This window comes from Cetorhinus maximus, chromosome 19 (genome assembly GCF_964194155.1).
Source record: "Cetorhinus maximus chromosome 19, sCetMax3.hap1.1, whole genome shotgun sequence".
NCBI lineage: Eukaryota > Metazoa > Chordata > Chondrichthyes > Lamniformes > Cetorhinidae > Cetorhinus > Cetorhinus maximus.
This window is the reverse complement of record NC_135897.1, coordinates 78,971,660-78,995,252: the sequence shown is the minus strand read 5'-3', so window position 1 is coordinate 78,995,252 and position 23,593 is coordinate 78,971,660. Positions and strand designations below refer to the sequence as shown.

The window sequence follows — 23,593 nt, the reverse complement described above, 5'->3', positions numbered from 1 at the left end:
CTTGGCAGGGATTAACAATAAATGTACTGCAGATTTCCAAGCATATTTTTGGCATATTCATGGTATGTAAACTGTTTTATAGCCATACCTTGACAGTGGCCTTAAGGTCTGCCATCTTTCACACTCACCTATGTCGCAGTGGTGACTGCAGTACATAAGATATGAACAAGGAGCAGGAGTAGGCCACTCAGCCCCTCGAGCCTGCACCACCATTCAATGAGATCATGGCTGATCTGATTGTAAACTACAACCCCACATTTCTGCCTACCCCCATAACCTTTCACCCCCTTGTTAATCAAGAATCTATCCAGCTCTGCTTAAAAATATTCAAAGACTCTGCTTCCACTGCTTTTTGAGGAACAGATTCCCAAAGACTTACAACCCCCTTAGGGAAAAAATTTCTTCTCATCTCTGTCTTAAATGAGTGACCCCTGATTTTCAAACAGTAACCCCTAGTTTGAGATTTTTCTGCTACAGGAAACATCCTCTCCACATCCACCCTGTCAAGACCCCTCAGGAGCTTAAAGGTTTCAATCATGTTTTCCCCTTACTCTTCTAAATTCCAGTGAATACAAACCTAACCTGTCCAGCCTTTCCTCCTAAGACAACCCGCCCATTCCTGGTGTTAGTCTAGTAAACCCTCTCTGAACTGCTTCCATCGCGTTTACATCTTTCCTTTAAATAAGGAGACCAGTACTGTACACAATACTCCAGATGTGGTCTCACCAATGCCCTGTATAACTGAAGCATAACCTCCCTACTTTTGTAATCAATTCCCCTCACAATAAATGATAACATTCTATTAGTTTTCCTAATCACTTGCTGTACCTACATACAAGCCTTTTGCGATTTATGCACCAGGACACGCAGACCCCTCTGAATCTCAGAGCTCTGCAATCTCTCATTATTTAGATAATAAGCTTCTCTTTTTATTCTTCCTGCCAAAATGAACAATTTCACGTTTTCCCACAATATGCTCCATTTACCTGATCCTTGCCCACTCACTTAACCTATCTATGTCACTTTGTAGCCTCCTTTTGTCCTCTTCACAATTTATTTTCCTACCTATCTTTGTGTCATCAGTAAAATTAGCTACCATTCCTTCGGTCCCTTCACCCAAGCCTTTTATATAAACTGTAAAAAGTTGAAGCCCCAGCGCTGATCCCTGTGGCACACCACTCATCACACTCTGCCAAGCAGAAAAAGACCCATTAATGCCAATTCTCTGCTTCCTGTTAGCTAGCCAATCTTCTGTCCATTCCAATATGTTACCCCTACACCACAAGCTTTTATTTTCCGCAATAAAGATGATCATTGAATTATAAAGTTCATTGACACATCCAGAGGAGGTGACCAGCATTGTCAAAAAGAAGCTCGTTCTTTTTTCCGCTTTGTTATCCCCACTTCTATCCCATTTTCTATCCTTTTTTCCCCACCACTGCCTCCCTCCCCCTACCCTATCTCCAAAAGGGCCTGTGTTAGTTGTTCCATGTTATTCTTTCACACAATGCTACCCTTGTTCTGCTATTATCACATTCTGCTTTCTCACCTTAATGCCACTATCAGCACCTTTTTTAGCCCTTACCACTACCAGTAACACTCCCTTTGTCCTTTAGTTCATGACATCCTTGTCAATCTCTCCTTTGTCCCCATCTATCACTGGCCTTCTACCCAGCTTCAAGTGCTCCACCCCCCTTAAACACTACATTTCCATTCCATATCACATTTCCACTTCTCTTCAGCTCTGAAGAAGGGTCATACGGACTCGAAACATTAACTCTGTTTCTCTCTCCACAGATGCTGCCTGAGTTTTTCCTGCATTTTCTGTTTTTGTTTCAGATTTCCAGCATCCGCAGTATTTTGCTTTTAGCTCGTACTTTATCTGTTTCCAGGACTCATGGATAATGAACATAATATTAGCTCTGGCATTGCAAAACACTAAATAGGCTGGCCCTGAATGTCAAGCAGCACGCGTACCTCACTGTCTATCAAATGGGGTTTGGGCCCTTTGCCACTCCCACCATTTGGCTACCGACTCCTTTTCCTACACTTGCAATGTTTTGCCACCTCCAAAATTGTGCCTTTATGTAACCACTTTCTCTTTATTTGCAGTAACAACCCTTGAAGCTTAGGTGTGTTTTCCACTCTGCCTCCCCTTTGGCAAGCCTGCAGTGTAAAGCTGGACCCAAGCTTCAGAACTGGCAGGTTGCATATAATTAGGGCTGTTTTCACTGGCTTTGGGGGTGGGGGTACGGAAGGGGTGTGGGGGGGGTGCAGGAAGGGAGGGAGGGAGTGGTGGCCATTCTTATTCCCTGCAAGAAGAAAACTCATTGCACTGATCCCGCAACACAAGTACCAAGTTCCGAAAGTCCTCGCACTAACCTGTAACCAGGGGCAAAACATGCTGGCATCAGCATTAACATATCTGCACCATAATATATGTTTGCCGTTGATGTCTATCAGCAGCATTGCTGAATATGACCGTGCTGAAGACCTGCTAAAAGCCAGCGATTATTGTGAAAATATTGTTATTCCCACTGGGGTTGAGGCAGTAGATTCAAGGCCAAATGTCTAGAGAATTGTACATTCGAATAAGATGAAGACAGTTCTGTGTCGCTGCGTGAAGAAATGCAGCTAAAACATTGGAATGTGCTTGGCTGAACCGTTGAGATGTGCGAGTGGAACGATGTGCTTCCTTTGGGGATTCTAGGGGATTCTCAATCCTCCAAGCTGGTTTGCGAAGTGACCCCCTCACAGCACAGTATTTCACATTAGCTGTTAATCAACTAAAACAGATTGCAAATGCACCAGGAATATTATCTCAAAATCTGTGCAAAGTAGTTTGAACAGTTTTAAGTGGGGAAAGGTTCAGTCCTTAGAGGATGTGTTGACAAAGCCGTATGGGTGCCTTTTGGTTTTCAGCTTCTGTTGCTTGTGAGAGAAATTGCTCACTGCTGCAAGGTTGGCCGAGCTCACGTTATAGTGTAAAACAAACGATTTTCTGACCCATGTGAAGTGTGCATATATTTTTCTTCATGTGGAAAGCGGTATACCAGTATCTGGAAAGCTGTACGGTTTAACCCAATAAAAATGGCAATTGTTCTTGTCCAGACAAATGAAATCCCATTGTTAAATGTCTTGGATCGTGTTCACTGCTTTGATATAATGCAGCTGAACTCAGCCTTGTAGATCATGGAACTGTGTAAAGATGTGGCTGATGGAAGCCAAACTTCCCCTTGTTTTAAATTCCAGACATTTTTGTAAAAGGGTTTTATTTTTGCCCTTACTCAGATGTAAACTCATGGGATAATATTTGAATTAACTTTAAGATAGAAGCTGTCCACAGAATGAACTACTGGCATCTGGGGGGGAATGAAGCTTGGACAAGTGTGACCATCTGCATGTCGCCAATCTATGCCTAAAATGCTCCACTGATCCGTTGAACTTGATTGACTTTTTCTCTGAGACCTCTCGGTTAGGAATTTATACTGCAGACAGTTTGCCATATCTTTAATTCAGCTTTGGTTGTGTCTCAAACTTCACTCACTCTATTAACAAGATTTTTGTTCAAAGTTGCTAAAACCAGCAGGGTTGATTTTCCTATCTTGATGCACTTTAGGAGGGTGGGGTGTCTGTTCTAAGGTCAAACCCACTGTGCCTTAATAGGGCTGTGGAGTGGAGGGCTGAAATCATTTAAACAATGTTACAAACAACACTAACAAGAAGTTAAACTTTGGGAAGTCTTTAAGGCTTAAAAGTCCCAAAAAAGAATGAATAAAAACAGTTTCCAGCTTCCATGGTAGACTTTGGTGGTTGGAGTATGTCCAAGCTGTAAGTGATTTCAAAGGTCTCATATTTTACAGTCAAACATATGCAAAGGAGATTGATGTGTGCTGCTGCCCCTGCACTCTCAGTTCCTCATGCTCATGATTCCAGAGGCAAGCAGGATCCCAGATGCCTGGATAGCTTGGCACCTACAATGAATGATCAGGACAGGGTGTTTCTCTGCTCCCACCCTTTACTGCAGTCTGCCAAGGGTTGCTAATCATGGCCTATGCAATGATATCACTATAGGGCAAGGTGAAGAGAACTTTTTTTTTTGAAAAATATACTTTATTCATAAAATACCTGGAAGAACATTACAAAACATTTCTAAATCGCCATTACAAAAAGTGCAATCAGATTCAACTTTTACACATGGATCACGAGGTGCTTCAATACAATCAATGAATATTACAATCATTTCAGTATGGTCATTACAGACAAACAGACAGTGCAATGGTATTGCAGTTATCAACATACATCATGTTGCACTCTGAGGTGCTTCAATACAATTATAATACAATTAGTATTCAATGCATACATTCATTGTGAGCCGTACAGCCCGAGGGGTCTGTACAATTCCCAGCCCTGCGGTGCACTGTGGCAGAAAGGTCTTAGACAGCGACCTTTCCCCATTGCGCCTTTGCAGCTAGGTGAAGAGAACTGCCTCAGCCAGCAGGGGGAATTGCACCCATGCTGTTGCTGTTAATTCTACACAACACTCTTGACCATCTGAGCTAACTGACCTCTTCCAGCTTTACCTGACCGCAGCTTATGACCCCTTTCGAAGTAGTTCTGCAAATTGACGACATCTAGTATAGTACAACGCGTGGATTGTGAATAGGTTGCAGAAGTAGCACTGGTTGACACCAAAATTCCCTTGGACCCTAACTTCAACGTGACCCCTATTTAAATATATTAATGAGGTCGCTGCCTGTTTCTGGCAGGAAGGCTGGCTATCTAAATCAAAGTCTGTCCGAAAATCAATACGGACAACCTTTGGCAGCGAAGTCTTGGAACTTTGAGGAACGTATTCATGTGCTCCTTAGGTCTGGTGGAACCAAGAAGGGGAGCTCAAGAAGTGAAGTACTAAGATATGTGAGCAATGTGAATGGGATTCTCTGGCCTTTGAATAGTGAAAAGGATAATACAGGATCTTGAAGTTTTTGAGCAGTGGTACTGAGGAGGGAGTCCCAAGGTTGAGTAATGGGGAAGGGGTTGTGGAATGTAGGAATATTTGGAGCTCTTGGGATTTGTATCATTTTGAGGCAGTGACTAGGGTGCAGTATCATTAAGAGGTTGGGATCTGATGGTGAAGGGAGAGAACAAGAATCTGGTAGGTTTGAAAAGGAGGGATGGTGGGAATGAGTCCATGTGGACAGTGAGTGTCCTCTGACCAGTCTGTGCCCCATTCTAGGGCAGCATTGTCAGTTCTTCAATTTTAGTTTAAAGCTCACAATGCATTTTCACAATGTTACTCTAATTAATTGGACCACTTGAGGGCCTCAATTGGCACAAGGGCAGAGGGGCGCTTGAAGCCTCCCCCACTGCTCATAAAATTGTGGTGAGGGGCAGGAGAAGGGAGGTAGGAGCCAGAAGAGGCACCCATGGCGTTTTATGGGCCTCACCGTCTGCATGCCCACCTGCCTCAGAGTGAAAGATTCTGCCCAGTGTGTGTGACAGCATGTAAATATTCCTGTCTTTCTGAACTGTATTGTGTTGCTAACCTAGATTATCTTGAAGAAACCATTGCTTTATTGTCGCACAATCTAAGCCCTTGAGACGCTGTTATTTCTTGAACAAATTTTTGTCCAAGGGTGAGGGTTGAAATAAACCATTCAAGACAGGCGCATCCTGCAAAGGAAAACGTTCTGTCTATTTCATCAACATTCCAGAGAAATATTAATAGAAAGTTTCAATTTTCATTAAGCAATTCATTCCATTTTGGAGGGTGCAAAACTGAATGATGTCTGTTCGATTAAAGATTCAATGTGTTTAAAAGTATCCTCCAGTGATGTCATATAAAGTGATTTGATTGTTTTCTGTCTAAACGCCTTGAGTTTAATTTACGATTGGCAAAAGAGGTTTTATAATAACTAATTTGATTCACTCTGTTTGTATTTTAGGAATATCCCAGTGTGACTGTCGGAATATTCATTGAACGGCCAACACCTTTTCTTCCAGAGTTTTTGGAAAGACTTCTGACCCTTGATTATCCAAGGGACAAGCTTACTTACTTTATTCACAACAAAGTAAGTGTTCCATTTATGGATGTGCACTCCCCTGATTCTCTTAACTCCTCATTGTAGATGAAATGGAAATTATAATAAAGTTCAAATGGCCCATAGTTTAGATTAAGTCCACAGTTCCTTACTTTTAATAATTAGGTAATAAAATGTGAAAAATTATCTTTCCAACCATAAGATTTTATTTTTCCCCTATTTGGTGTACAGTGGTTTTGAGTTAACCAGATTTTGCTGTAACAATAACAATGAGCTATCGGTGCTTGCCTTTATTATGGAGTAAATTGTTCAGCAGTTTTCGGCATCTGCACATGCCCAATAAAATACAGAAACCAGGAAGTTGCTGTCTGATTTGTAATTTGGTCTGCTCCTTCACAAGCTTTGCTATACCAGTACCTTACCAAGTGATTTGCCATTAAACTACATGAGAGTGAGAAGAGCTGTCGGTACACGATTTCATATTTAATTAAATATTCCACCTGGCACTTCCAGACTTAGACTCTGCGGGCTGAATTTTCCCACCCGAGACATTTTCTCTAGATGGCAGGGCCATTTTGGGGTTGATACACAATCACAGCAGTAGCTGGGCTGCCGATACAACCTTCTGTGAGGCATCCAATTAAAAGGGCGTTTCCAGAATAGCTATCCGATTCGAGACAACAGGAGGGTGACGCACTGTGTGCGCGATTACAAGGGTGGCCGGCAGCCTTCGTTGTGGCTGCAGTGAGTGTGCTGCTGAGGCGTAAGGGAATGAGAGAGGGAGGGACAAAATGGAGGCACATAGCTGCTGGTGGGACCGGCAGCCACTCCCTCTTCCCCGCCAACGCTGCCCATGATTCGGTCTCCAGGAGGTAATCATGCAAATGTGGATGATCTTGGGCTAATTGATTTGCACTTTTAACTTGTAGATTGCACGTTATTTTCCTGGTGCTCTGACCTCTTGCTGTGCACCCTGCTCTGTCAGTTGATGAGCTGGGGATGTGGCGAGGGGGGGGGGTGGTAAAATTCGATTGCCCTCAGAAAAAGCCTGCTAACTGCTTCATTAACAACCTCCATCGGCTCTGCCACTGCCGGCCAGGTTACCTTCAGTGCACAGAAAGCACCCGCGGGAAGAGGCAGGAATACGTCAACGTTCCTGTCAGACATGATTTTTTTTTTTTCATTTTCCTCCCCACCGTCTCCAAACCCCCCTCCGAGGGCCTGGCAAAATTCCTTCAGCCAGTGAGAATTCTTCAGCCTGATTGGCTGCTTTACCCTATTAACATGGGTCCCAGGTCCACTGCAGAGGGCTCTGCGCTGAAATGGCTCTCTAATTACCTCGAGTTTCTGCACAAAAGCTCATTTGAAACCTCAAGGCAGCTGTCAGTTTAACGAGCACCATTTGTTCACCGTCGACTGTAAAATATGGACTATTAATTCCGTTTCTTAAACTCTGTTTTTCCCTAGGAGGTTTACCATGAAAAACATCTGCACAGGTTCTGGGAGAAACACAACGGTGAACTTCAAGTGAAGTTTGTGGGTCCTGAGGAAATTCTGAGCGAAGGAGATGCCAGGAACATGGGGATGTGAGTTTCTGCTTTCAAAGACTGTAACTGTGGCTGAAGTGGAATGGTTGATAGGTTATTATCTGCCTGGCTCCAGATAATAACTTGATACTTCAAAAATTCCAAACATTTTAGTGTACCTGACTTGCTAGGCTAGATTTCACCAGCCCTGTGGAGGTGGGCTGGGAGACGGGAAGCATCGTAAAATGGAAGCAGAAGGCATCGGGAGGGGAGCCTGACGTCTTCCCACCACCACGGGAGGGGATGGCAGCGACATGACCAGCTGCCAGCCAGAGGCGGGCAGCCAATTACAAACCACTTAAATGGTTAATAAACAGCCACTCCTGCCCCAGCCTGGGATTTTACCAGCCTGGGAACTGATGACATCCACTGCATGGCACAACTGTCGGGTAAACAACCAGCCAGCAGGTTTCGAGGGTTTAGGGGGTCCCTCCTTAATGCCTGTGCCATGGCCCACAGAGTGGACCCCAGTGGCACTGGTGCCCTCCGCCGTACCTCTGGGGCCTGGTTTTTGAGGGTGCCTCCATGTTTAGTGGCCTTCCTCCTCTTCCTGCAGCCTCCAGCAGTGGCTTTTTCCAAGCTGCTGGTCCTCTGATTGGGCCAGCACCTCTGATAGGTGGGCCACCATCCTCAGTTGGACTCTGGTTCCATCAGCAGCCTCTTAATTGGCCGCCGCTTGGAATAACCTGGGAATAACTTTTGGCGGGAAGGAAGTAGGGGGTGCCTGTCAGCAGCTGGAAAACCCCAGAAACACCGGGAACATGGAGATCGTGTTGAATTCAATGGCCGAGCCTCTTTAGAATATTTTCACTCCATTTCCTGTCTAGCAGATGGCCTGATTTGAGAGCTGAACAACTGGCAAGTTATAAAAATATTCGCGTTTTTTTAAAAAGGAAAGTACAAAAAAGCATCAGGCAAGCAAATTTCCTTCAGAAAGGTTTTTTGTTGGAAGTTTGTAAAATTTTCTTTTCTCTTTTTAAATCTGCCAAAATAGACAGAATGACTTTGGCAAGTCCTCAATGGAAAAAAGGAAACTTTGTGATTATTTCCATTACTAAAGACAGTGATTTTAAAGTAGGTCATTCTGTGGTTACAAGCCAAGTATAATTTTACCGTCCTCATACCGTCGTCTCCTTTTCTCGATGCAGGGATTACTGTCGCCAAGATCCGGGATGCGATTATTACTTCAACCTTGATTCAGATGTTGTATTGACGAATCCAGATACACTGAAGCTTTTAATTGAGCAGAACAGGTAACGAGCTTACAGATTAGTGTTTAGCTGTGTGCTGATTTAAAGTTGATTCACTGCAGTAATCGTGTGTTTTTTCTATTCATGAACCTGCTGAATGGAAACAAGGCAGTATCCTAATCTTAATTTAAAAAGTCTTCATTTTTTTTGTAGCCAATTCCATGAAGTTATGATCCCAAACCAGGAATGTTTGAGTCAAAAATGGTACTGAAGCTGTAGGCTGTAGTGATAAGTTATGGAAAAAAGTGTTGTCGATAATCAGTTGAGTGTGATCAAATACCAAGAAGCCGATTTTAATTTACCTAACCACCCCCCCACCCCAACACTATCCCCCAGTCCCTGCCAGGAAGTGGGTGGAAGCAGTTAGAATGAGATTATTCACTTGGCGCTCTCCAATCCTACTGCCTTCATGTCGTATCCCGATGTTAACTGTGTTCCAATATCTGAGCAGGTGAGTATGATACTAAAAGGTTCAGCGTCCTGTTTAAATATGGAGATCAAGGCCCAAGGGCACCATCAGGTCCCGATCTGCCATTTTAGTTGACGACCTGAGCATGGGAGCAGCGACAGATTTTTCATCAGGCCACACTTGTCGTGAAGGAAATTGTGGGCCAGAAGTAGAATCGTAGAACGGTTGCAGCCCAGAGGAGGCCATTCGGCCCATTGTATCCATACTGTCTCCCAATAAGAGCAACTCCACCTAACCCCATTTCCCCATCCTTTCCCCATAACCCTTCAATTGTTTTTCTCTTCAGATAATTATCTAATTCTCTTTTAAGGTCTTAATTGAATCTGCCTCCACCACACTCCCAGGCATTGCATTCCACATCCCAACCACTCATTGCTTAAAAAAGATTTTTTTCAAGCCACTGTTGCTTCATTTGCTGGTCACCTTAAATCAGTGTCCTCTGGTTCGTGACCTTTTTACCCCATGGAAATATTTCCTCACAATCTATTCTGTCTAGACGCCTCATCGTTCCGGACACCGCTATCAAATCTCCTCTTAATTTACTCTTCTTCTGGGAGAACAGCCCTAGCTTCTCCAATGTATTTGTGCAACTGAAGTTCCCCATCCCTGGAATCATTCTCGTGAATCTTTTCTGCACCACCTCTGATGCCTTAACATCCTTCCTTAGGTGCTGTGTCCACAACTGGATACCGTAGTGGATGGCAAACTTGTGTTTTGTGCAAATTTATTATAACTTCCTTGCTTTTGTACTCTATGCCTCTATTTATAAAGCCCAAGGTTCTGGTCAGACCACATTTAGAATATTGTGAGCAATTTTGGGCCCCGTATCTCAAGAAGGATGTTCTGGCCCTGGAGAGGGTCCAGAGGAGGTTCACGAGAATGATCCCAGGAATGAAAGGCTTAATATATGAGGAACGTTTGAGGACTCTGGGTCTATACTCGATGGAGTTTAGAAGGATGAGGGGTATCTGATTGAAACTTACAGAATACTGAAAGGCCTGGATAGAGTGGATGTGGGGAAGGTGTTTCCATTAATAGGAGAGACTAGGACCCGAGAGCACAGCCTCAGAGTAAAGGGGAGACCTTTTAGAACAGATATGAGGAGAAATTTCTGAAGCCAAAGAGTAGTGAATCTATGGAATTCATTGCCACAGAAGGCTGTGGAGGCCAGGTTATTGAGTGTATTTAAGACCGAGATAGATAGGTTCTTGATTGGTAAGGGGATCAAAGGTTATGGGGAGAAGGCGGGAGAATGAGGTTGAGAAACTTATCAGCCATGATTGAATGGCGGAGCAGACTCGATGGGCCGAATGGCCTAATTTCTGCTCCTATGTCTTATGGTCTTTTAAGATCCCTTGTGCAATAATAGTTGCTTTCTCAACCTGTTCATGTGGCCCAGGATTGGCTGGATATGACAAGTGGTGTTCCCTAGAGTTCTGTACTGGGACACTAGCTTTTCACTATAGATATTGTGGAAATAAATTCTCTATTCTGGCATCTAAATTTGCAGATGGCTACTAAGTTAAGAGGCAGCAGGAAATTACAAAGTGACCTTCACAGACTAAGTGAGTGGGAAAAGCTGTGGAAGATGACGTTCATTGTTGGGAAGTGTGAGATCATCCACTTGGAATCAAAGAAAGACAAATCAGAATATTTGCTGAATGGTGAGAGACTAGCAGCAGTGGAGGAGCAAAGGGATTTGGGCTTACATTGTTGAGGGGTGATGTAACAGCTGTTTAAACTGAAAAACATTCTGTGGTCTTGATGGAAAGAAACTATTCCCTCTGGTGTGGGAATCTAGAATAAGAAGGCATAATCTTAAAATTAGTCCAGGTCATTAAGAAGTGGAATCAGGAAGCACTTCTCACCAAAGAGGGTAGTGGAAATCTGGAACACTGCCCAAACGATTCTGGATCATGGATCATTTGAAACCTGCAAGACAGAGATCAATTGATTTTTTGCTAGTATGAAGGAACATGGAATAAAAATGGACAAATATGGCTGAGGTATAGAATGGCAGAACAGGCTTAAGGGGCTGAAAAGCTTACTCTTGTTACCCATGTTCCCTCTTAGTTTAAATGGTTACCTATTTCAGAAAGCAATTCCTGAATGAATTTCCATTTCTTTTGGTCAATCCCAGTTTGTGGTGGCTCACTTTCCAGATAGGTTATAGATATTTGCTGTGTAGCATATGGCTATTGTTCCATCCATCTAGGGAAAGATGGAAAGCATTAAACCTCAACACACATTAACCCCTTTTTAATTTGTGCAAATGCACTCCAACTTTTAATGCCTCTGATCAAATATTAAGTAGAATGAAAGATGAAAGCCTGGTGGGACTATTTTCAAAGCGTTACATTCTCCATGTGCCTAAAAACTTCTTCCTGTGTGAGATCTCCTCACTTAAATGACGTGTTCCTGTCCCACCCTGTGGAGTCCAAATACTTAGGTTTCCACTTGCCCCTTGATTAGCCCTGTTGAATTAACTAAAAATCAGTCCCCCCAGATGTCTGAACTGAGAAAAGCTATTACCAGTTTGGCTATACTTGGTGCAGCCTTTTCCTGGCAGCTCCATCAGTTTGAAATGCCAACTTCTGGATAATTCAGCAGCTCTGAATCAGGAGACTACAGTAGGTATGACTGGAGATTGAGTAGGGAATGCGTTTAATTGAAGCAGCACCAACAAGAGATACGTCTTTTAATTAAACTAATGATTGTGTTGTATTTAAATGCAATAAGCATTTAAAAAGCTGAAGTCGATCAACTTGGGCTTTTTAAATGTTCATTTAATTTACACCACCTGAGGTACAATAAACTTGTGTTGTAAAAGCACTCATGAAATTAAAAGCAGAATATTGGGATGTTGAACTAGACTCTCCATGTTGCCTTGTACATAGGCTGTTTTGAATTAGTCACTCAAATTCAATACAGTGAGGGTTACTGTAATGTTTAAATGGTCACTGTCCTCGAGACAGTGAGTTTAGTCCGATACACACATCTATCATGCTACACGTGCTGAAGAAGGATTACAGGCAGATTCTCATGGCTCCCTTTAACCCCTTGGAGTGGATCCAATTAACGGCCAGCCAGCATGAAAGTCGCACTTAGACCCTCAATGCTGCTGGCTGGGGGGGGGCGGGGAGAGCGCTGAAGCGTGCACATGCTGAAGATTTTTAACATTGCAAATAAAGAATTGAAAAATGAAGAAAGCATGCCCCCCCTCATGTGACTCTGTCACTTGAGCAGGGACGTGTTAAAAATGAGCTTTAAAAGCTTTGTTTTCGAATCACTGGTCGAAACTTCATCCTGCCTGTGGGTAAGGTTTCGCACAAAAATGCAAAGGCTGCTTGGCCTATTCGCCCGCCCGCCAACTGGAAGGTTGGATGGGCAGGGAAAAATTCGATTTAATTAATTAATTAATTAGCTTAACAGCCTCTTGACTGTCGGCGGGCACGCTGCTGACTCCCGCGCGCGCCAACCGAAATATTGCGCGAGTACTCGATGACGTCGAGGGGGCCGCTCGCCTGTCGACATGCGCGTTATTCCATGCTTGTGCGTGTCGGACACGGACACGCGCCCACACTCCCCGCTGAAAATCCTGGCCCGTGAGTCGTGTCAAAATTGACAATAAAAAGTCATGGGACATGATTTCTGGGGCGGCGGACGGGCGCAGGAGCGGCCAGGAAATGGCCCACCGCCGATCGCGATTTCACGCTTGCTGCCCAATTAACGTCCAGCCAGCGTGAAACACGCGCTGAGGAGCTCAGCACTGCCGGGGTGGGGGGTGGGATGAGGGCAAGCGCTAAAGTCTGCGCAAGCGCACACTGAAAGCTCCCTGAAGGCACAGAGCTGCCTCAGGGAGCTAAAGAATTGTGGATACGAAAATAAACATTTTAAGAATGAGAGAAACATGTCCCTACACGTACATAAGAACTAGGAGCAGGAGTAGGCCATTCAGCCCCTTGAGCCTGCCCCGCCATTCAATACAATCATGGCTGATCTTGTTTCAGCCTCAACTCCAATTCCCCGCCCTCTCCCCATAACCTCTCAACCCATTACTAATTAAAAATCTGTCTATCTCCTCCTTTAAATTTACTCAGCATCCCGGCATCCACTGCACTCTTGAGGCAAGTGAATTCCACAGGTAACTCAGGGACGTATTAAAAATGGTGTGTGAAAATGTAACTTTTTAAAAAAATTACTGCTGGAAACCTCATCCCGCCCGTGGATGAGGTTTCCTAAAAAAGAAATGCAAAGGCCACCTGGCCGATTCACCTGCCCGCCAACCGTAAGGTTGAATGGGCAGTGAAAAGTCGCTGTCAATTAATACTTTAATGGCCTTAATAGGCCTCTTAATTATTGGTGGGTATGCTGCCGACTCCCGCGAGCACCCGCTGACCGAAATATCGCACGAGTGCGCAATGACACCGGGACACTCGCTCCCGTGTCATCACGTGCTATTTTACGCCCGATCGGGTTGGTCGTGCGCCTCCCTGCGGGGCGTAAAAACCCTGCCCCTGAAGTCGTTTATGGCACAGAAAGAGGTCACCCGACCCATTGAACCCATGATGGGCTAATCATTACATTTGACGTTCCAATCAACAACGTCATCTTATATTTATATATCACCTTTGGTGTAGAGAAATGTCCCAAGGTGCTTCACACAAGCAGAGGGAAACAGTGGAGCACGAGGCAAAGAAGGAAAATTAAGTGGAATGAGCAAAATCTTGGCCGGCGTGGTGGATTTTAAGGAGGGTCTTAAACTTGGAGGGGAAGAGGTCTTTCAAGAAGGATCAGGAACTTGAAATTATCCATTGACTTTCATGACCTCCGGAGGTCACAATTAGTGCACAGCAAGCTCCCACAATCAGCAGAGATAAATAACCAGAAAACGCTGTTATGGTGATGTCAGTCAGTGGAGAAATCGTGGCAAGGACTTTGGGACAACTGCCATGCTGCCCTTCGCTACTGCCCTGGGATCTTTTGCGTCTACCAAGGGTCCCTGAGCAGATGGAGGGCCGGTTTAGTGTCTCACTCAAAAGACTGCCCTCCCAACAGTATGACACTCCCTCAGTGCTGTACTTAAATACCAGCTGAGATGAAGTGCTTAAGTATCTGAAATGGACTTAAACCCATGACCTTTGGCCCTCATTGAAAGTGTTATCACTGGCTCAAGGGCTAACACAGTAGATATTTGAGTATTCAAAAGTTGCCATTGGTCTGAACCTTGCGGACCCAATAGCTGAGAATGCTAATTTAGGCTCAGAAATGGAACTTGCGGTTCTCCTGCAAGGGGTTCCGGGGAAATCCAAGCTGATGGTCTCTCTGGGAAATGTCAATGCGAAAACCTGGGCTAACGGCCTTCGATCTACACTGCTGCTGCTGCACAGGAAATGGTGAAAAAGATCAGTTCTTCATTCAGCAGGGCACAGACATACCGTGAGCTGTGATCATAGTATCTCGAGCAGTCTGTATGTGTGCTGTCTATTCTGTTGCTGCATACTAATAATTTCCTATTTGTATGGCTGATATTGTGTCTCAGGTATTAAGTTTTTTTTAGGTTCTACACTAGCCTTTGCACTGATTTATTTAAGGCGGATCCTAGCTCCCCTGTCAGGAGCTTTAAATCAGGAGTGTGATAACATTCCCGCACCCCCATTCCTGTTAGTCCCCCTTTCCCGCCTCCCCAGCCCCCTGCCACGAAACCCTGACTCTGCTCACCGCACCATCTCCCCACCCTGCTCCACCCCCACTCTGCTCCCATCACTACACCACCCCCCTCCGTTCCCCACATTTTCCCAGCGACACTCCCTCCACCGCCGCATCCTCGGCTCCTCAGTTTCACCCTGATTGGACTAACTTTTTTTTTTGATTGGACTAACTTTTTTTTTGATTGGAATAACTTTTTTTTGATTGGCTGTCTGTACCCTGACTCTGCTGGTTGTTTTTTTTTCAGTCAATTGAATGGCAGGAATTGAAAGTAGATATGATTGCTGATGTCTGAGAAAAGCCAGGACGTGCGAGGCAAGCTGGGGAGCTTGCGGGGAACTGGGGGTTGGGGGAGCGGGGGTGGTTTTGGGGTGAGCAGGGGTGAAGGTTTGGTTTGCAGAACCCCAAGGTGCAGGTGGTGGGAGGAAGCAGAGCCAGGTTAGGGGATGGGGTGGGGGTGGGGGGAGCGGGGGGGGTGGGGAAGCTAGAATTAAAAGTCCATTTGAGAAAACATTTAAAATGATTGCAAACACTTATCAGTCATTGGGGATGAGGACATTGGGGGCGGGATTTTCCAATCCTGCCTGCCGCTGGGATTATCTGGTTCCGCCGAAAGTCAATGGACTTTTGGTTGGGCTGCCGAATCTCCCGTGACGGGTCCCACCACAACAGGGCTGGAAAATCCCAGTCAATGGACCTCGAGGGGTGTGTCTTCAGCTCATGACGTCAGTTGGATTGGCTTCACCGGAACTGGTGTCGCCAATGGGCCTTCCTAACTCACCTTGGCAACGGACCCATGCTGCAGCTAGGAGAGCAAGCTCCCATTGCAGCCTAAACCGTGAAGGTAAGAATGTCGTTTTAAACGTACTCAACAGTGTACACCCCCCACCCTTCACTGCGGGCCTTAAGATCCAGGCCATAGTTTTGCTGCTTTTCCCACCGATTGCGGCATCCTAGCCATTATTTTGACAGATTTTCTGTGGATTTGCTTTGACACGATATAGTTAAAATAGGTGACAAAGAATACGAATAATACCTGCAAAAAGAGGGAAATGAATTCTTAAAATGACCAAGTGTCACATGTTTCACTAAATGAATTACAAAGTAATTTTTTGGGTTAGTCATTATTTGTCTCTGATCCTAACAGGAGGATAATTGCACCGATGATTACCCAGTATAAAAAGCTCTGGTCCAATTTCTGGGGCGCGTTGACTCCCGATGGTTTCTACGCACGCTCTGAGGATTATGTTGATATTGTCGAAGGAAAAAGAGTGTGAGTTTTATTCACTATCGTTCTGTGCGAAGAATTGCCTATAGTGTTGCTCACCGTTGGTTATTGATAAGGTGATAGATATAAATCAATCATGAGGCTGGATTTTACAGGCCCCTGGCCGCCCTTGCATAAAAAAAACCGGGGGGTGGGGAGGAGTCCGAGCACGATCCCAATGGCTGGCCCACAGTAATTTAACTCTGAGAGCAGCGTTCATTGTTTTAAGACGTGACTTCTGCCCTATCTTGGAAGGAAGTCCTGCCTTTAGAGAGTCAACGGCCAACCGGATGGCCAACAGCTCTGTGGTCCCAGTAGCGCCAGCTGGGAGCAGTGGTCAGCACTGGGACTACGGGCATTCTGCCAAGGAGCCCAGGGGTAAGTTCCACTGAGAGGGGTGGTGGAGGGCTGGGTTCAAGAAGCCGGGAGAGGGTTGAGAGGGAGGGCTCACCTTGGTGTGGGGGGGGGCTGCCTCTGATGTGCCCAGGTGACCTGCAAAGGAGTGCTTTTTGCCCCCCAGCCCACTTGCCCGCTGCCAGCTAAAGCTGCCCCCCCTACATGATGTGCCACCCTGCCCACTCTGCTGGAGGGAAAATATAGGTGGGGGCAGGATAAGGCCCTCGATCGGCCATTAATTTGCCACTGAAGGACTTCAAGAGGCCCAAGAGCAAATGGGCCGCCTGACACTTCCCCTGCATGGCCCCCCCTCCCCCCCCCCCATGAAATTTCAGACAGGTTGGGGTTGGGCAGGTAAGAGGCTGGAAGGCCTCCTGCTGGGTTTTACTTGTCCCACCCTGCCTTCAGACCCACTGCTGGGTGGGGGGGTGGGGGGGGGAGGGGGAGCGTAAAATCCAGCCCATAGTTGGGAGAGAGGCTTCAGTAAATCACTCCAAAGAGCTGCCTCGTGTTCAGACCTTAAAACTACACGGTGACATTTTGACACAGCAAAAATGAGTGGAAATGTCAGCCTAACAATTGAGCACAGTGAACGCTGGCACAAAAGTGTGAATGGTCCAGCTTTTCAAATGGAAGCCGAAAAATGATTATTATTCAAAAGATTCAAGTAAACGAGTTGTGCTTTTTAAAGTGAAATGTGATTATCCCATTTGTTGTGTGATCTATTGCCCACTTTGCTCACCCTTTATGCTGACTGTGGGTGGGCAATGCTTCCATAGTTGCTGGCGGCCCTTCAGCACTTGGTCCTGGTGGTTATTATCCAATTGTGAGCTCAGACAGCAATTGCCAGCATGACGCTTTAGCATAAAGGGCATCGCCTTCCAGTTCTCATCCTTCATCCTCATGCAGTTTTCAGCAGGGTTTACTGAATAGTCTTCCATTGCAGGAACCTTGATTATTCTTATCCATTTAATAGCCAGAGGTATATAAGCTTTAAAAATATTTTCGCAGCATTGTTGCAGGAAGATGCTCTTTAACTTTCAAGGACACAGCACAACCGAATCCTACCAGCCTCATTACTATTGATGTTCAATTCAAATGACACATTTGAGATCATGCATTTTTTTCAAATATAGCACAATTTGAAAAGCTGTAGCCATTTTTATATCACTATACCATTCTTACTAACATGTAGTGCAGGTTAATCATTCTATCATAAAAGCAAAATGCTTCAAATCCTGGAAATCTGAAATAAAACCAGGAAACGCTGGAAACGCTCACTAGGCCAAGTAGCATCTGTGGAGAGAGAAACAGAGTCTGTGGCCCATAACCTCCAAGCTCCCCAGCATCGGATTTGGGGGGTACCCCAAAGATACGCTGGGGAATCCCTCTGGCAAGTTCCCAGGTAAGAGTTTGCACAGCAATTGCCCAGAAGTGCTAACTTCCTCTGGACAATTGCGTTGCGCTGGGAACCATCCGAAAATGAAGTTTAAATCGCAAACTTCGGATGGCTCCGCCAGGGTTATGCCAATAATTCCTCAGAAATTGGGAGAAGAATTAAAACCTCTTCTGACTTCTGAATAACTATTGTAAAGACCCAGACCGACACCGCAGGACTCCCCCCACTCCAACCGCCCCCCCCCGAGCACCGCCCCCTCGACCTCCCATCCCCCACCGCCCCCGACCTCTGGCATCAAGCCCACCCCCTTGGACTTCTGAACCCCCACTCCCCAAATCCTATCCACTTACCTTAGACACTTACCTTCCCCTCGGCCTGTCCATTTCCCTGGTCCTTTAAGCTCACCTGCTTTACGGCAGCTGGTGCTGTATAAAAGGGGGCGTGGCTTCCTTGAATCCACTGGATCCAGGCTTAGCTGAGGCCTGCAAGAGGCCTTTTGATGCAGGCCCCAAGCAGCTCCGGCGAATGGAAGTCTCAACGTAATTTTCAAAGCCAGGTAAGTAGGTATTTATTTCTTCTAATTCCTGTGGGCCAGCACTTTCTGATGCTCGTCAGAAGTTGCGGCCCACCATTTCAGGTCAATGACCTTTTGTCAGAGCTGGATAAAGTTAGAGAGTTGGCAGGTTTTAAACAAATACAGAGGCAGGGAGAACAAAAGGGAAAGTCTCTGATGCGGTAGAAGGCAGGAAAGATTAAATGACAAAAGGCTTGAAGGGAAAAGACAAAAGGAGATGATAATTGGACAAGTTAAAAAAAATGCTGAGTCTAGGAGAGGTGTAAATGGGAAAAGTAGTAGCACCGCCAACAGCTGCCTTCTAAAACCAAAAAAAAAACAGGATAAAAAGGAGCAGAGATTATGATCTGAAATTGTTGAACTCCATGTTGAGTCCAAAAGTATGTAAAGAGCCTCATCGGTGAAGTGCTGTTCCTCGAGCTTCCATTGTGAGGAACAACGCCTCATCTTTTGGACACTTTACAAACTCCCACCCCAACACAGAGTTCCACCTATGCCCCCAATGTTTTGTTTATTTTTTGTATTTTTAGATGGCAGCTGTTGATGATTCTGCTTTTCCCTTTACAGCTATCCCACATCCATTTCTTGTTCCTTGACCTGGCCCATTACCATTTCCTTTTGTCTTTCTCCATTAGGCCTTTTGCTATTCAAACTCTCCTGTCTTCCAGCCTATCACGGATCTTCTCTTTGGTTCTTTCCTCTTCCTCCCTTTTGTAGGTACATAGGAGCAGGAGTGGGCCATTCAGTCTGTTGAGCCTGCTCCGCCATTCAATACAATCATGGCTGATCATCCACTTCAGTGCCTTTTTCCCCTGCACTGTCCCCATATCCCTTTATCTTATTGTATTTAGAAATCTGTCAATCTCTGCTTTAAACACACTCAATGACTGAGCTACCACAGCCCCCTGCGCAAGAGAATGCCAAAGATTACCTTTGAGTAAAAAAAAATTCCCTGCCTCTCTCTAATTGTTTAAAACTTTTTCATCAGCCTGAAATGTTAGTTCTGTTTCCCTCTCCACAGGGGCTACCTGACCTACTGATTAATAATTTTAATCCTGTATTTAAAGAAAAGTTGTATAGCTTAATATTGACACATAAACAAGTAGAAAATAATATATTTGAGCTCCTGACACAGCAACAGGCTCATATAGTGCAAAATGCTACAAGTTATTCTGGAGCAGGGCCTATAACCTTAGGGGTGCCTCACTTTTTTAATGCGAGACAGTTCACAGTAAGCGTGTGCGTGATACTGGAGTATCTATTTATCTGATCAAGACTCATGGAAATCTGTTAAATGAAACATTTTGGCTTTCTGTGTTTAGAACCATTTTTAAGCACTATACATATTGTTTTGTTACATGCCAGCAACATGTTTGGCTTTAAGACACTTGTTTGGAAATGGTGTTGATATTCACATTCTTTGTGGTATACCTTGCAGAGGCGTATGGAATGTTCCCTACATCGCACATGTGTACCTTATCAAAGGAACCACCTTGAGAGCAGATCTAAAAGAGAAAAACTATTTTAACCAGGACACGATGGATCCTGATATGTCACTTTGCAGAAATCTCAGGGAACAGGTAAGGGGTTGGGTATGTTTTATTTTTACAAGAGCACTTTCATTCGGGAAAGTTTTTTTGTACAAGAATTGATCTCAAATAAAGGCCACATGACAATACCCTGAAGAATTTGTAAATGAAATATTCCTTACAATGTCAATCATAACACCATGCTGAAATAACTTCATTAAATTAGTAATTTAGCTGTAACAGCAACTTGTAGCATCAATTTTGATGGATTACCAGTTGTAGCAATGCAAATAATGCACAGAACCCTCCAGTGGCATTGGCCCTTAAATTAATTGGTTTGAATGAGCTTCTAAGTGCATGTTACAGTGAGGGCCGGGGGGAGGGGGCCGGTCACTGAGTTTTAATGACTTGTAGCATGGATGCATGTGACCTACAAAATGTAATCTGGAAAAAGCATTCTTTCAGTGTCAAATATTATGAAGTAGTATCGGGAAAAATCTATTGAATAATTTATTGTTAAATATTGTAATTGACTTACTTTTATTGTAATAATGTTTCTACATTTCTCAAAAGGGTAAAGAAATATACTTTCTTGTAAAGCTTGCCAACTTTTCTGTTTATTTGAGTTAGCCAACAGGGACTTTTCACCGTTATGAATGGGGAATAGCTTGAAAGTAAATTATTTTTAAGGAAGCAAAATATTTCGGAGATTTGTAGTTTGTTGGTCTGTAAGTTTATGTTGGCATGCAGATGAATTATTTCAGGCCATTTCCTGTACTGTTCCATCTGGACCCTGACATAAAGACAGGGAGGATGGTGTAACATTCCATTCCAATGGAGAAAAACAAAGGGGACCAACATGTTCAAAGTCCTGAGATTCCTGTAAGAAAGTTATCAAAGTTTTGCATGGTGACAAACATTTGTATTTTCTACTGTTTAAAAAAGCAATATTGTGAGATTTTCATTTTTTTTTACTGTATTTATTTTACAATAGCTTAAATTGGAACTAAAATGTGTAGATTTCACCATTTTCATTCATGAGCAAAATAGGTGGGAGAAAAGCCTACTGACCTCAAATCAAGAGAGTTGGCAAGTACTGTACTACCATTGATGTGGCACGATTGTATGTGCACATGCTGTTCCTTATCGGGCACGATATTCTTGTTTCTATTTAAGATATACCTGTTATTTCTTTGACGACCTGTTTGTCAATTTACCTTTTTCCTTTTCGGTTTTGACCCACAACTGGAAGCGATTGATTTTGTTCTGTTTGTTTTGCACCGTATTCCTGAGCCAATTGGATCATGTGGCTGGTGTTGCACTGCACTACCTTTTATTAACCCTCTCTGCTTGTATTGACCAGAATTAACTATATCCCTGCATTACTAACCAGCCAAGTTTATGCTGCAACGATCAATTGAAGGGGCTGGGCTGTGTACTTCTTTCATGTCAAGCGAGCAGGTTGTTGTTGTCTGTCACTCGTTTTCTGGAGCTTTGTTATGCAACTGCCAGGCAAGCTTTGTTGGCAACATGTGTCTTAAACTGGTCCTGTAAACCTCTGGTGTCTCCTCTTGTCTATCTCCTCAAGATGTGTTCCAGATGTTTTTTCAACAAGATAATGAATCTTACCCAGTGCTTCTCCTTTATTTTAGAGAATAGAAAAGGAAAAAGGCTCCCCTACTCCGGAAAGTTGCCATATGTTCAAGCCCCCAAAGGTTTATGTTTGCTTCCTTCATCTTTTTTTGAAAAAAAAAATCCTCTTTGTGCTTTTTGCTTTTTCCAATTGGGTTTTTCCAGCTGTATTAAGCATTTGTTTAAATCCTGTACTTGTGTGAATGTATCTTGTCTGTTGTCCATTGCCCATCGTCAGTTGTACAATGAAGTAATTGCCTCACGATTAATTGGATAATTGATTCGACGAGCACAGTTGATAAAAACGTCATCTGAATTGGATGGCTGTTTTACAAAATTGACCCAAACAAATATACAGGTTAATAGAAGTCATACTTCCTTTTAAGAGGGCAAATGCCTTTTTGATTTTATCCTGCTCTGCTCTATTTTGTTAAGTCAATGATTAGAATAGCCATGTTGTCTGTATTTATGTGTGTAGTGAATGGAATGCACATTGGAGAGTCGTGGAATCAGATCACGTTGCAAGTGAAGATGACCTTGACACGCAGTGGGACGTGCTGGTACTCTGTGTGACAAAAAGCTTGGAGATGCATTGCAGGCGAGATTGAGATAGCGCCTATTCTATAAGTGAGAAATAACTTTTTCAGAATTTGATGCTTGGAATATAGGTGGTGTTGGCAAGCCAGCATTTATTGCCCATCCATAGCTGCCCTTGAAAATGTGGAGGAGAGCCATCTTTTTTTAAAATTCATTCTTGGGATGTGGGCTTCGCTGGCTGGGCCAGCATTTATTGCCCATCCCTAATTGCCCTCTAGAAAGTGATGGTGAGCTGCCTTCTTGAACCGCTGCAGTCCATGTGGTGTAGGCACACCCACAGTGGTGTTAGGAAGGGAGTTCCTGGATTTTGGCCCAGCGACAGTGAAGGAACAGCGATATATTTCCAAACCTATGAACTACGTTGAACATACTCCCACAGTTGTATTAGGTCGGACTTCCAGAGTTTTTATCTAGCAATGACGAAGGAACAACGGTATATGTCCAAATCAGGATCGTGTGTGATTTGAAGGAGACCTTGGAGTTGGTGGTTAGCTAAGAACATAAAAAATCGGAGCAGGAGTTGATCATTTGGCCCAATTGAGCTACTCCGTCATTCAGTGCGATTATGGCAAACCTTCAGTTTCAACTCCACTTTCCAACCCGCTCTCCATATACCTTGGTTCCCTGAGAGACCAAAAATCTGTCCATCTCAGCCTTTGATATATTTAATGATGGAGCATCCACAACCCCCTCAAATCTTTCCATGTGGCTACCGTCTTTGTCCTTCTGGGAGTAAAGGTTGCAGGTTTGGGAGATACTCTCGACAAAGCTCTGGCGACTTTCTGCTATGGATCCTGGATCCTGTAGATAGTACACACTACAGTCACGGTGCACCGGTGCTGGAGAGAGCAGATGTTTAAGGTGGTAGATGGGCTGCCAATAAAGCAGGCTGCTTTGTCCTGAATTGTGTCAAGCTTCTTGAGTATTCTTGCAGAGGATGAAGGGGAGGATATTCTGGAATGCTGTCACTTATCCCATCAGTGAAGAAGACAGTGCGTATTTGCTGTAGGGAGTGTTGGGATACAGTGGATCAGTGGAGAACTCTTAGATAGTGATTTATCTATAAGTGAGGAAGACTTTGAAACATGTAAGGAACTCCAGGGCCCCATGCTGTTCTATAATTAAAGATCAGTGTGTGTGT

At 44.3% G+C, this 23,593-nt stretch overlaps 1 protein-coding gene across 2 annotated transcripts in view; it reads left to right on the top strand.

Moving 5' to 3' along the window:
- The window catches only part of plod2 (procollagen-lysine, 2-oxoglutarate 5-dioxygenase 2), a 146,994-nt gene that overhangs the window by 102,571 nt on the left and 20,830 nt on the right, over nucleotides 1-23,593 (top strand). Inside the window, exons 9-14 of one of the 2 annotated variants that reach the window (XM_078564229.1) lie at nucleotides 5,949-6,074; nucleotides 7,512-7,630; nucleotides 8,779-8,883; nucleotides 16,206-16,331; nucleotides 20,133-20,274; nucleotides 21,876-21,938. In XM_078564229.1, coding sequence (XP_078420355.1) covers nucleotides 5,949-6,074; nucleotides 7,512-7,630; nucleotides 8,779-8,883; nucleotides 16,206-16,331; nucleotides 20,133-20,274; nucleotides 21,876-21,938 — 681 coding nt within the window. The remainder of the gene's footprint in view (nucleotides 1-5,948; nucleotides 6,075-7,511; nucleotides 7,631-8,778; nucleotides 8,884-16,205; nucleotides 16,332-20,132; nucleotides 20,275-21,875; nucleotides 21,939-23,593) is intronic. The other variant, XM_078564230.1, reaches the window with a different exon arrangement.